The sequence below is a fragment of the Hippichthys cyanospilos genome, chromosome 20, assembly GCF_059441005.1.
Source record: "Hippichthys cyanospilos isolate Australia breed blue-spotted pipefish chromosome 20, RoL_Hcya_1.0, whole genome shotgun sequence".
Lineage (NCBI taxonomy): Eukaryota > Metazoa > Chordata > Actinopteri > Syngnathiformes > Syngnathidae > Hippichthys > Hippichthys cyanospilos.
The window spans coordinates 8358397-8373113 of NC_142388.1; the positions used below are offsets into that span (position 1 = coordinate 8358397).

Below are 14717 nucleotides of genomic sequence, written 5' to 3' on the forward strand. Positions count from 1 at the left end.
TCCACACAGCAAGGCCATAGCGAGATGGATTTGAACTCGGGTCCGCAAATTGTGAGGCGAATATGTTAACCACCGTGACACCGAGCCAATTAGATTACATTATAATGAACCGATAATTCAACTCATTCACTGCCAAGAACGGAGATAGTCGTCAAAGATCCATTTGAGCGAATTAGTTCAAGAATTGAACCCCGGGGTCAAATTTACTCACCCTTGCTTTAGATACTCACTGACCTCAAGACTTGTGCGCAGATGATGTCACACTTGATATTTGGAACGTCAACTTGTCCGATTGAAACAGAATTTTACCTGGAAAATACAACATGGCGACAAAAAACAACACTCGTTTTTTTTTTTTTTTTTTCCCATCCCAGTAATCAGCAAACCAGCGTTGGTTTCTCAAGTTTATTCGATGTGTGGTCATCAAAGACAATGCCCGGGAACATAAGTCATGAAATGATGGCTTTTGAGAAGACATCGCATTATCGTTTTAAAAACACAATTGCCTTCGTTTACTTTAAAAGAACAAAGTAAAAAAAAAAAAAAAAAAATCAAATCAAAATGGCATTAAGAACAGAAGACAGCCGTGGAGTGCTTCATTTGGCGAGCGTGTTGATGTGCATCATCCTAATAATCCAAACATTGTTCACGAGAGGGTGACCCAACTTCTCCATTGTCCAAAGTGCCCCGACAACACAAACACACACACACACACACACTCACACACACCCACCCCGCCCCCTCATCGCTGCCAGGCACACAAACACAATAGAGTCCGGAGGCGTCGAGAAAGAAGCAGGCACCAGGCAGGTCGCTAACATGGCCCCTTGAAAGCAGCGCACACATCCTCACACACACGCACACGCACACATGTGATACAGTACACAACGCACAAGCAGCACACATTAAAAAAAGTTAAGACCGTAAAAGAAAAAAAAAAAAGGAATTAAAAGCACATCGTGATGGTATAATCAAATAAATTGCACGTGGGAGGAGATGGAGGAATTACATGGAGTGCAGTGTGGCAAAAAAACAAAACAAAAAAAAACACAGTACATTCAAGTAATAAAAACAAAAAGAGGCAAAAGAAAAACCACAGAAAAATAATTAAATAAAACACTTTTTTTTCCAGTTTTCAAAACTGGGAAAGGGAGCGGGGGTAGACTTTACAGTAAAGATCCACTCTGTCCCGGGACAGTTTTCATTTTTACTGATATCGGTCTTGTTCTTTTTCGGTTTCATTTAAAATCTACAGACTGGACAGACCCCGCGTCAGGCAGGGGAGTAGTGGTGCAAGTCCTCCATGACCTGAACAAGTGCACACATGTTCACACACACACTCGCGCACACACACATACACAAACTGAGTGCAGTCCTGTCACCGGTGGGTGCAGGTCCTTTCGTCCGGTCTAGCGTGCTAAGCAGGCCTGGTACAAAAGCGCCCTCCTTCCCTGGAAACCGGAGTCGACGGCTTTCTCCTCATCTTCTGATATTTTCATTGTATGTATTTTTCTTTTTACCGCTTTTATTTCTTGTGGGATTCAAGCAGTTTGTCGGCCTCGGGGTACGTGGGGTACTTGACCGTCTCGATCTTCTCTTTGACCTTGTAGGAAGGGTAGAGGCCGGTGCGGCCCAGTTTGCGGTTGATGCCCTTCGAGTATCCGTTCCAGTGGTTGCCGGCCACGCCGATCACGTCGCCGGGCTCCAGAGGGATGTCCTCGCTGTTGCGCGGCTGGTGCGGGTACACGGCGATCTGATTGTGGGCGTTCTGGCCTCCGAAGTAGTAGATGTCGTCCAGGGAGTAGAAGAAGGACGAGGCGTCCGGATGGAGGGTCTGCATCATCTCGTAGGCTACGCGGCACACCTGTGGTGGAAATCCAGCAGAACTGCCATACCACCAAAATACAGTGACCCGTTGATGGTGACAAATTTGGAAAAATTATGTACAGCGTCCCTGGCTGACGTTTTTTTCACGTTACGAGGTGGAATACTAGGTTTTTTCGACCCCTCTTTACGGCATCAACAACTGTCGTGACTTGTAGGGTTAGCTGTGTATATGGTGTTTTGCCTCCCTCTTCAGGAGTTTTTTTTATGTAATTGCTCCTTTCTGTTTGCGTCTGACTACCTGCGCTGCAACACGACACTACAATGCTGGTTTGCTATCGTTCCACGTCAGGGTGTCACTAAGATGCCGACATGCTAATGACTTGATCTCGTATTGTGCAATTTAGCGCTTAATTCAAACTTGAATTGGTTAGCCGTGGGTCCCAAGATTGCTAGTGTTGTTAAAGGGAGACGTAAGAAGATGATTACTATGGAGATAATCAAGAAATACTAAGAAGGCTAAGCTAGGCTAGGCTAAGCTACCCTTGCTAGGCAATATGGCCAGAACTAGCCTAAGTCACATCACTCCAAAAGTAAGTAAAATTTCATTTTTCCTTCACACTTTTTATTTATGATTTTATTCAATCATATACATGTATATGGCATATTAGAAGCACTTAATGAACTACTTTTTTACAATTTTTTTTATATTTATAGACAATTTTGATGTTTTTACCCGCATTATCTAATTCATATAGGTTTTCTATTGCCCACCATACAACGATTTCGCCTAATGATTCCAAGTCTAGAATGGATTAATTTCATGTAGTGGGGGTCCACTGTACTGCACAAAGGTTAAAAGAAAAAGGTCTTTGAATACCTTCATACGGCAATAAATATCTCTAACTTCAGCCATCGAATGGCAGAGAAAGAGCAGCCGCGGAGAAATATTCTGGTAACTGAACTGCTGCCATGGCAACTGGTCAAAATGCTTTTGCCACTCAGCGTTCTTTGATGTCTGCAAAAAGCACCTGTTTTCTGCTTAATGAACTTCAATACTGGTTAAACCATTGAATGCATTAATAACGCATTAATAATTATGTCAACAAGTAATAATTTCCTTTGTCTTTCCTTTGCTACTACTACACTTAGTGTTGAGAATCTGAATAGATTTTTAAGCGTCCGCAGTAAATGCAAGAAAGAATGATGTTACTTAAACAACAACAAAAAAACGCATGCTCGTTACCAGCGCAGGTTGAGAATATTTTACGGGCATTTTTGTTTCAAGAATGAGTCATCCTGATCTAGAATCTGGGTCACAATCCTTTTTGTGATGTATAAAAATCCATCCATCCATTCCTGATGCCTTTTCTCTTCATTAGGGTCACAAGTGAGCTGGAATCAGCAGACTTTCAGACTACGGATAATTTAAATTGACCTAATCAATGTCATTAACATTGAAAGACATTTTGTCATGGCTTTTGTGACCTGGCACCATCTTACTGCAATGGAACTATGTTGAAATGAGTTGTGGAGCATATTTGTATATGTGGCTGTAAAATGACATCACTAATGACGATGTGCCGTTATGTCAAATTTACCAAAATAAAGGCAAACGATTTGCGAGTGAGTCACCTTAACGCAATTTAGCAATAAAGTGATTTAAATTCAAATTAATTCGCTCTTAATTTGAAAATAAACGTCATCGGGATTAAAAAGCATGAAATTAGAAAAACTCACTTACCCCTTCAAGTGCATTCATTTGAGAACCGCCAATTTGGAACTAAAGTCGTGTTTTTCCGAACACTTTTAGAATCTTGTGAACATTCACAGAGGGAACAATTTTCCTGACGAATAACATGGGAATACTGCACCTCATTTCACATTGTCACCTCAAAACCTACAAAACGTACAAAGTAAGCCTTTGTACTACATCTTTAAAATGTAATCTGACTAAGTGTGCACTGACCTGCGAGGAGAAGGTGCACACCAAGAAGTCAGTCTGGGAAAGGAAGTGGATATCCAGGATGACTCCTCTCAGAGAGTTCTCAGTGTAGCGGTTGTGAAGCCCCGCGGACCACGAGATGGAGTTGTCGCTGATGAAATCATAGTCGGGGTACCTAAAGAAGACAAACGCGTGATAAGAAAGCCATAAACAGTCCAAACCTGCTGAGACACAGACTTTTCATTTGGATCAATTGGATCCCACCAGAAAATATCATACAAGGACCCCTGGGTTACGATGTTCTCGATTGAACACACTGGGGCTTCGTAAGTTAGCTTGAATGAGTCAAAAGATATAGACCGAAAACAATAATAATAGATAATAGCTTTGGTCTAAGGAGGACATTGGATTTAAAAAAAATATACAAATAATCAAGAAATATACTGTATAAATGTCGGGGACTGACTTGGTCTTGGCCTCCTGCAGCAAGGAAGGATCGTCCGTGGCGAGGTAGACTCGTTTCTTGTCAACGTGGACATGCTGCGCCAAATGTTGGAACTGTTCCTCCACATGCAACATGTACTCCTCAATGGGGTGGAAGGCCGCCTCCGTGCCTACCTTGTCTGTCCTCCTAACATGGACGCTGCACACAAAAGAACAAACAAACACGTAAGAATGACATTTCTGGGTTAACTCGGCAAAGGAGAAGTTTGTAGGTGTGGAAATTGCTTGACCGAGCGCACGTACTTGCTCCCTGGAGGTGTCCCAATACTTTATTCCCCAATATGTCTGACTAACACCATATCACCATCCTTTTACTTACTCCTTTCCATTTTTGCAGAAGCAATTTCCTCATATAGCCCAGCAAATGAATAGCGGCGATAAAAGGTGTTGGCAGAAGCACAGCCTTGCTTGAATTGGCATATGTAGGACAAGCCAGGAGCAGAAATAAGCAACACTCTGGTTATTTCTGTGGCATTCCTTCCAGCGATCCAGGACGGAGCGAGCGACTGCGTATGTGAAGGTAAAAAAAAAAAAGGGAAGGATAGAGGAGAACCCACATACATCCTCTCCCGACACCCTCACATGCCTCACACTGATGGATGACGAAACCCAATTTTTATTCCATCTCCAACTATTGCATTACGGAAGCAACCGGCCACATCTGTATTGTGACTCGTGGCCCCCAGGAAGGAATGAAATTAGCAAAATCTATTAACGCCCACAAAAAAAAAAAGAAAATAAAAAACATTAGCTCCTTTGTGATGACACATTTCCAATCATGATGTCGAGTTTTTCATGCAATTGGCTAATTGGCTTGCTTGCCTTAATTGTGTGTGATTTCACACCACATGGTTCATTTAATTTGCTATGTGATTTGTTATTTAGTTGCATATTTCAATGGATGTTTTTTTTTTTTAATTACAGCCATAGAATGATAGTATCGTACCTATATCATTCATCCATCCATCTTTCAGATAACAGAGTGGCTTCGATGCTGTTCTTATTTCATATATATATATATATATATATATATATATATATATATATATATATATATATATATATATATATATATATATATATATATATATATATATATATATATATATATGCACACACACATAAATACAATGACATATACTGTATACTGTATGACAAATTTACACTTCACAAACTTTTATACAAGATTTTATTCAATTTAGACATATTTCAAAATATTTTCATTAATATATTTTTAAAACTCTCTATGAGCACAGCCATTGATTGACATTTTTTCAGTTCTATTTCATAGTCGTTCCATAAACCTTGAACAGATACACAAATTTGCTTGACAGGTGGAAAAAACTGGCAGATAAGCCGCACCGGACTATAAGGCGCAGGGCTCAAATCACAGGGAAAAAGTCGCGGCTTATAGTCTGATAAATACGGTATACTGTATCTAACTTTTTTCTCGAGTTTAAAACCAGAAATGCAGCAGACTGTCACGACCGTATTTCGGTAATATGAGAAGAATCCAGAACACAAAACTAAACATTTGGTTGAATTCCGAATTGTATGACCTAAGGGATGTTTGAATATAGCCCTCCCACTGTATAAATAAATGCATGCGATGACTAACTAGCGTTTTGAGTCTTGCGCCAGGTAGCTGACCATCTGTGTCAGACAGCTCCCAGTTAATTAAAGGGATGCCACCAGTTACTCCTGCCTCCAGGCTGCCTCTGAGACTGGAGGAGTTTGGAGTTTTGTGAGAGAGAATAATAAACAGGCTGGGCCAGAGATCAGTCTGGAGGAATGACCCTTTATTTAGGTGACAAATAAAAGAGGGGAGAAAAAAGGGTGTTTGTCAACTCCCACTTTTCATCTCTCTCACTTTGTAGTGATTGCCATCGTTTCTCTTCCCCGATGCCACGCCCGACTTCTCTCGCACCAGCCCCCGACATGATTTCAAAGCATGCGTCTATTCAGACAGTACGCTGGCAATGTGCATTGGAGTACTTCATAGACACCCACACTAGAGACATGTTTGCGCCAAAAAAAAACAACAAAAAAAACAACCCTTTCTATATACTCCAAATAAATCTTTTATTTGCATGTGACGTCAGCACCTTGGAGGACTATCAAAAAGATTTAAACATCACTGGGTCGCTCATCTAAGCAGCGCAAGGAGTCTTTAGAAAGATACACGATTGTCTCATTCAGTAGTTGCATGATGCACTGGCGAGGCTGTGCAGATTAGAAGGGGAAAAAAAAAAAACCCGAAAAAGCACTTTACGGTTATGTATCCACTTTCCACTGATCTGCTTCACGTGTCCTTGTTTACCCGCCATGATTATTCCTGATGCATGACTGTTGATAATTCAAAAGCGGCATGGCTCAGAGAAAACAAACAAAAAAAAAACCAAGACAAAAAGATGAAACCTTTTTTTTTTACTTTAATGATCTTCATGAATTCTGTCGAGTACGTCTATGCAGAATCCCACCAATGTATTCCTCTCAAGTCAGTGTTGGAGGCAGTTTTAAATTAATTTAAAGTGAGAACCGACATCCGCTATTTGATTGTCACGCAAAGCATGATAAAACAGAAAAATAATTCGTACGACTGCAGTCAGAAGTAGACCGGCCCCTGACGAATGACGGACCAGGAAAAAAAAAGTCAAGTGTCGCCCTCTAGTGGTGGCGGACTTTTGGGTAAAAAAACACAGAGGGACTGACGGACCAACGACGGACCAATGATTACAATTTAGAATAATTTAATATTGTGCAACAAAACACCTGCCTCTGACGCTGAAAAAAACATCCCTGAGAAAACGCTGCATTAGTACTATTTCAATCCCTCATCCAATGAAAATGGACAAAGAGCCGAATCGATACACAGATTGGATTCTCCAGAGAACATGTTGATCCTATTCCCGACGGACATGGAAATTTAAAGACGCGTTCAAGGGAGATTTAATGTGGTCTGCTTGGTCGATTGTCAACTATCTCAGGTCCAATATGGTGCTTTATTTGAGAGAGTGGACCACGAGCCTTCTTAACTTTCACCTGCTCACTTATGGCTCTTTTCCACACTTCCTCACACTGTCCCTCATTCGTACACACGCATTATTATTATCCAGCCTGAATGCTGACAGCGCTTACAGACACTTTGCTGCAACATTAACTCATCGAGTGGATGTGTGAGGATCCGGAGGGAAGAAGCCATCAAACCTTTTCTCTGCGATTGAGAGGGGGAACATGTACGGTATGCGCATTCATGGAGTAGGGGCGGAGTGGGAGACACAAAGAAGTGTAACAAGAGATGTGTGGAGAACTATACGAGAGCGAGAGGCTCGTGAATACAGATGTGCGCCAAGGGGTAGGTGAGGGAGCGGTGCGAGAGGCGTCGAAAATCTGAGAAGTCTTGGCGGCAAGAACAAATGAAATGCAAGTCGCGATCAGAAATGAGTCAGAAAGTAGAGAAGAAAGAGGAGATAAAGGGGAGGAGAGTCAAGGAGCGCTCAAAGAGACGGCAGCCGCTCTGCTTATGAAAGGGAACACAAAGGCAGTCGGAATGGAACAAGAGTGAGAACGAAATGAGCGAAGCACGATGACTTAGGATCGCTTGCAGAAAAAACATATATGGATGGATGGATGGATGGATAGATAGATAGATCTCTAACAGCCTGTTAATGCTCAATCTTGTTAGATAGATAGATAGATAGATAGATAGATAGATAGATAGATAGATAGATAGATAGATAGATAGATAGATAGACAGATAGATAGATAGATAGATAGAAACAGAAACTGCGTTGCAACGATGGGCACAACTAATCTGAGAGATCAGAAATAGTTTTGAGAATTTTCTACGAGACAATAAGAAAAAAAAGGCTTTAATAATGACCCAGATTGCAGTTTTGTTCAACTGTTGTATTTGCCAGTAAAATAATGCTAGTCAAGGATCAAGGAAAGCTATTACAACAGTCGAAATATTTTTCATTTGACTATTTTATGCTTTTGTGAAAAAATTATCGTGTTTTTCTGATTTTAAGCCTCAACTTTTTACCCATGATTTGAGACCTGCATTTTATAATCCAGTGCGGTTTATCTGCAGGTTTTTTTATTTTTTATTTTTTTGCTTAGCACCTGGAGAAAATCCACTGGTAAAGCAAAACTCTACAAGGTTTCGACTTAAGTAAAAACTATGAAATTAAACTGAAAAGATGTGGATCAATGGCTGTGGACGAAAAGCGTTAGCTGGTTAGTACTTCCCTGAATAAAAATTTAAACAGTTCGTACAGTATAGTTTTCACCAAGAGAGACTACTTAAGCAGGATTGTCTTCAGAATCTAGGAGTTTACTTTCAACTATTCACTCGCTCCGTAGTTGGAGACTGGTGGAAGCTCAGGGGACACTGTGAAAAGTTTGGTCCATCCCAGCAAAGGAGCTGATAGTCAGTTCCTCATACGGCGTTTTTGTCGTGACTGCCAGCTCTGCTCATCATCATGCACATGGGTGTTGAATGATAAATCTCCCATCTGGCTCAGCGAGCGGGTTACAATAATAGCTGATGCAGGAAGTGCGGCAACAAGAGAATGGGCTTGCAGGCAAAATGCAAATGTTCCCAGAGTTGGGCACCTGGCTATGCAACGAGGAAAAAAAAACAAACAAAAAAAACACCCATCCGTCCATTCATTTTCTTCTTTAGTCCAAGTCCAGGTGGCAGCGTTATAAATTGAAATGCCCGGGCGTCCCTGTCCCTCGGCCACCTCCTCATGTTCAATCGAGGGTCAGCTCCCACATACGGTCCCTTCAGCGTTGCCTGGTTCTGTCTGAGGTCTCATTCCGGTTGGACCGGTCCAGATCACCTTGCCAGGAAGACAGATGTTCACAAGGCACCCAAAGGAGCGACCTGGAATGCCTCCACTTGCTCCTCTTGATGTGGAGGAGCAGTGCTTCTCTCCAATGTCTCGCACTCCCAAAGGCGGTGGTTCGCAATCTTTTTTTTCCGATGATGTACGCCCTGTGAATATTTTTTTTAGCCAAGTACCCCTTAACTAGCATTTCTGGATCAGGGAGGGGACTTAAAAAAGAGCGCTGTGCCATCTGTGCCTGATTTACTTTGGATCTATATTTGTGGTTGTATCTTTCAGAGTAACCAACTCCAAAGGATTGATGTTAAACAGAACCTGTTTCGTTTCTGGATTGTTTGACAGAAAATTGCATCACTAATGACAACATGCAACCATGTAGAACAAAACATAGGCATTTGTTTTGCAAAGGAACCAAAACATTTTGCAAAATGTTGACTCATGTATATAATAATAAAAAAAGCTCTCTTGCTGTAACATACAGGAACATGCTTAACATCGCTGAACCAAACCCAATCTTCCTCACGATTTGCTTTAAACCCAAAGCGCACCGTCCACACTTTTTCAACTGAAAACCAAGCATGTGCCAAATCTCAGCTCGGCAGCTTCACAAAATTGATCTGGCACTCTAGCAAACACTTTAGGGAACACGTTGATGGGGCCACCAGTCAGGACCACATGAGTTGGCACCACCTACACTTCGTCTGTGTCGAGAAACTCTTTCCATAAACATCTCTAAACTTACAATATAATAAGTGTACATATAGTATATAGTGCAAATATTTAAAAGTAATGAGGACTGTATTTCAAATATTTAGGTTTGGAACAATGTTATAGGTTTCTGTTTTTTAGCAGCAGGTAATAATTAAATAAGAGAACTGGATTATTTAATAGGCTGGAGAAGACAAAGAATAAAATAGGCCCATTTCTGTTCCTTTCCAAACTATTGTATTAACCTAATATTAACCTCAGCAAAAGCTCCACCACGGTCCCTGAAGCTATGTCTTTAATTTGCTAATTACTAGGCCTTCTGTTTGCTTTGAAACACTGATAGGAGCCCAATGCAAATACTGTAAACACCTCAAGGAATTGCTCAGAAAGGTTGAGAAAAAAAAACACCAAACCCAACAACAACAACAACAACAACAAAATGGCGGCTGAGCGGTCTTACCCTATGATGGGGTGTTTAAAGCCCAGTTTCGCAGTGGTCTGCTGGATCTCTTTCTCAAGCCAAGCCTGGGGCCGCACCAGATACTTGACAAACTGGGACACCCACCAGACGGAGGGTACACCGTGGAGGCGGTGGAGACGCGGCGCCAGGTCCTCCGGAATGGCCAGAGGCAGGTAGGGGGGGCGAGGGTGAAGACTGTCCACTATAGGTAACTCCACAACCTGGACATCCTTATCGTGGGCCTCCCCTGAAAAAACAATGCCTTGTGAATAATGACTTCAGGAAAAATGTGTCATTATTAACTCATTCATAAATGCTGACGGCTACAGACGTCGACAATCGAACTTTTGGGTGGTATTTTGTGCGATCCTTTGATCACTCCATTAAATGCATTTCACATCAAGAGGAAAGCATTGAGAGAAGACACTAGGGCAGTTGTTCTCAAATGGGGGTACTTGGAGGAACTTCAGGGGGTACTCGAGATGTTCAGTAGGTTATTCAATTTCGTGATTGTAAAAAGTCAGATTCTCCCCTGTACTAGAATGATTGGACCCAACTTATCAAATGCCACCTCTCGTTACCTGTCAAGTTAATGATTTATTCTCGAGAACACATCCCCACAATGATCCAGAAAGAGGACACTTGTATTAATAATTCAATTATTTCTTTTGATAACAGACTTCTTGTATGATCCAAAAGAGGACATTTTTGATTGATTATGTTTTGTGGACTAATACAAATGAAGTTTGAAATCGTCTAAAGTTGAACAAATTAGACACTGATGGCATGATTTAAGTCCTTTTTTTTTTAACTCAAAGACGTTTTTTTACTGGTGAAAGGGGTAAATGGCTGAAAAGATATTTTACAGGGGGTACACTACACTGCACTAGGATGCTGAAATTTCACCTAGATGGGGAAAACACGTCAAAGTTCAACATGGCACAACAACTTAGTTATCACACTACCAGCAGTGTGCCATCCCTTGGTTAAAATATTGCGAGAATAGCATGGAAGAAAATCACTCAAAAATGGTCAAAATACTGCACGACGATTTAACTGCGCCAGCAGTGAATGATCTCTCGATGTGTCATCGGGAAAGCGGCAAAACTATGAATGTAATTTCCAAGCCAAGCGTAGAACCCTTGTTTGTTTCAACTGAGGCCGACTTCCGTAGTAAACTTCCCCAAGTGTTACTTCGAATTTAAGATACGCTGTAGAGGGGATGGGGGCGGCGGTGCTTGGCCATTGGCGCGTCCAGGCCGAGCGGAGATTGGCAGAAGCCGGGGGCAAACGTTTGAGCCGGACTGATTATAAAGGTCACCTTTGCGGGTAGCAAAAACCCTTGGGCCACTGCCACAACTTGCGACATACACATCACGTACACACACTACGGCCACCACGTTAATGCACGATTAAGTGTACGCGCACATGCTTGAAGACACAACAGGCATGCATGCAAAAGGTAAACAACTGATGAGAGTCTATAAAAATAACAATAAACTGCAAACTCACAAACACACAGCACAGATAATCTCATTTTACCAGCGGGGAAACGCCTGGAAGACAACCTTCCACTTTCTTTCTGTTATAAACCTTGAGAAAACGTGTGTGTGCGTGTGTTTATCCCACCTTTGCAGATAATCAGGTTTGAGGGCGCCAAAGCAGAGACAAGTCCTAATACAGCGATAAACAACATCTGCGCACTTCCTAAATAAACGACAGAGAGCGCGTAAAATCTGCCTCAAACATGATGGGTCCATAAAAACATGTTAGGGACAAGGGCAGAAATAAAGGCAAGCCTCAATTTGCATGTTGCCATGCTGACTCATGTGGTGACTACATACTATAAGAAGGGTGAAAAAGGCATGAAAAAAAGGCATGCAATTTGCATTGTTTTTTTTTTAAACACAGATGGAACGGGTGGAATAATGGACAGTTAAAAATACCTGTCAGTTGGTATTTATCGCTAGAACTCAGTTATTAAGGTAAGTCCCATATGCAAGATTTATATCCTACAAAATTGTACACAAATTACATTGATTAAATCAATCATAAGCGAATTACAAGTGCAATTCATTTCAATATAAAACGTCACTTAGATGCAAATGGTTACTTATCATTGAAAAACCTTTGCATATGCTAACGGGAGATACCTGGCACAAACAAAAAAAGCGAAGTAGCTAAATGCATACAAGGCAGCACTATGTGACGTTCTGAAAATAAGAAATATAGCTAGCATGTTATCCACAGTCACAATTGTTGGATCGACAAACAAACACATTTTGGGCATATTATCATAAATGACAACATTCTTACAAAGGAAGTACAACTTACAGACACTCGAGGGCCAGATTTCACAGAGAGTGTGTCACCAACAGTGACTGGTCTCAACTCAAGCCACACCATCTGTCCTCACTACAAAATGTAGTATCAAGAGCAGCCAGGGGTGGCGCCAAAAAACAAAGCTCAAGCCAAAAAAAAGCACAGATCTATAAATGTTAAAAGATAAACCAAATCAGTTACAAAACAATATTTCTGGTGGGGCCCATGCGGCATGGTACCAGTTGATCCATGGACCGGCACCATTTTTTTTTTTCCGCACCTTAAATTGAACATGATTTCAGAACAACAATGTGTTATTTGTAATCGAAGTCGCATGCAAAGGTTTAAGTTAAGTTAAACTGCGAAACACCGCTGGGAACAACTTCAAAATAAAAACAAACCAACACACACACACACACACATATACGCGTGGGCCCCCGGGTTACGAACTTAATCCGTTAATCGTACATATATTAAAATTGAGTGACATAATCTGCTGTACACTTGCATTATATAATAAATACAATGGATAAATAGCTTCTACTTTTGAAACGACGAGACTTGAGCTGGGTGTAAGCAGAGGGGGGCAGAGTCCAACGCTCAAAGTTAACACGGCGATAGATATCCTATTGGTCTTACAGTGTTACAGTAACTCTTTCAGTCAGGGTGCAAATCACGCAGATACTAAAACATCATCCTCTTATTTCTTTCTTTACCGCTGCTAGTAATTTTAGAAGCTATGTCTAACAGATAAAGTTTGCAAAGTCTTCACAACATTCCGTTTTTCACTAATTTTCTCTCCTTCCTTCCATCCTGTCCCATCAAGCTAGATAAAGGCGTTCGGCCAATAGCATATCGGCATTTCTGTGATTGCCGTGTGACGCCGGCCAATAGCATCTCCGTGAGTGAGACCGGGTGACCTTAATCGACCAATAGCATATTCGCATCTCCGTGACTGACTGATAATTATTCGCACTTTTTTTTTTAAACGGTTGGAATGTATTGACAATTAATTTAAAAAAAAACACACATTTAAACCAATGACAATTCTTTGTCCTGCAATCGGCACATTTAATTTCATGTCAGCTGTTTTTCCCTTTAGCTGTACAAACACTACACTCAAATGGTAATATATTTAGACACCGTGAGTGAGACAGTCAGTGTGACGTTGTAAGAGCAATAGCGTTCACGTTACTGCCACAAGTATCTACTGATGATGTCACTATTGTTGATTGTATCGATGCAATTAAACTAGAACATTTCTACATACTCAATGGCCGGCATGTCGAATTGCTCGTAAGGCGAGAGGTTTGTTCGTAAGCGGAGGTCAAAAATCTCCCTGATCCACGCTCGTAAGGCGAATTGTTCGTAAATCAGGGTGCTCGTTAGCCGGGGGCCGACTGTATATATATATATATATATATATATATATATATATATATATATATATATATATATATATATATATATATATATATATATATATATATATATATATATATATATATATATATATATATATATATATATATATAAAACAAGGGGTGCCGATGGCTTATATAACAATGTTGGCATGATGCATATAGAGGGATGATCATTGCTTCAAGACATGGCACAAATGGACTGTTCTTCCACCCACAGCTACTCAATTAGATCCAAAAGCTTTCACCTAGAAGGCTTCATACATATTTCAGAAGCTGAATCCAAAGAGACAAGAGTAACACCAAACAACAAACATGATGCTTCTTCCAGTCACTTTGCAAATGAACCAAGTCACATTCTCTCAGGAATAAGCCATCTTCGTCTAATTACGCATTGCCCCTCTTTGCCTAAACATTCGCAAGTAAAACAAAAACGTTTCACATTCAGTTAATCGGTTGTCGGCTCTAAGAAATGAGTTCTTTGATACGCGCTCCACAATTTTGTATCTGTCCCAAAAATATACACCAGTTAATACGTAGAAGGCTCAATTACATCGGAGTATATAAGTTTTATTTGGGCGACCATTATAACCGTATAACTCAACGACTGCTCCTTTTTAACATCATGCGCAAGTTAGTTGGCTGTTGAAGATTAACTAAAGTATTTAGAATGACATTAC

General features: G+C 40.9%; 1 protein-coding gene across 1 annotated transcript in view; it reads right to left on the reverse strand.

Annotated features, from left to right (window-relative positions):
• Window positions 1-391: 391 nt before the first annotated feature.
• fut8b (fucosyltransferase 8b (alpha (1,6) fucosyltransferase)) overlaps window positions 392-14717 on the reverse strand; it is a 101037-nt gene continuing 86711 nt past the window's right edge. The window contains exons 7-10 of the mRNA XM_088403312.1: window positions 10295-10541; window positions 4236-4412; window positions 3794-3944; window positions 392-1864 (exon numbers count right to left, since the gene is read on the reverse strand). Coding sequence (XP_088259438.1) covers window positions 1526-1864; window positions 3794-3944; window positions 4236-4412; window positions 10295-10541 — 914 coding nt within the window. The 3' untranslated portion in view covers window positions 392-1525. The remainder of the gene's footprint in view (window positions 1865-3793; window positions 3945-4235; window positions 4413-10294; window positions 10542-14717) is intronic.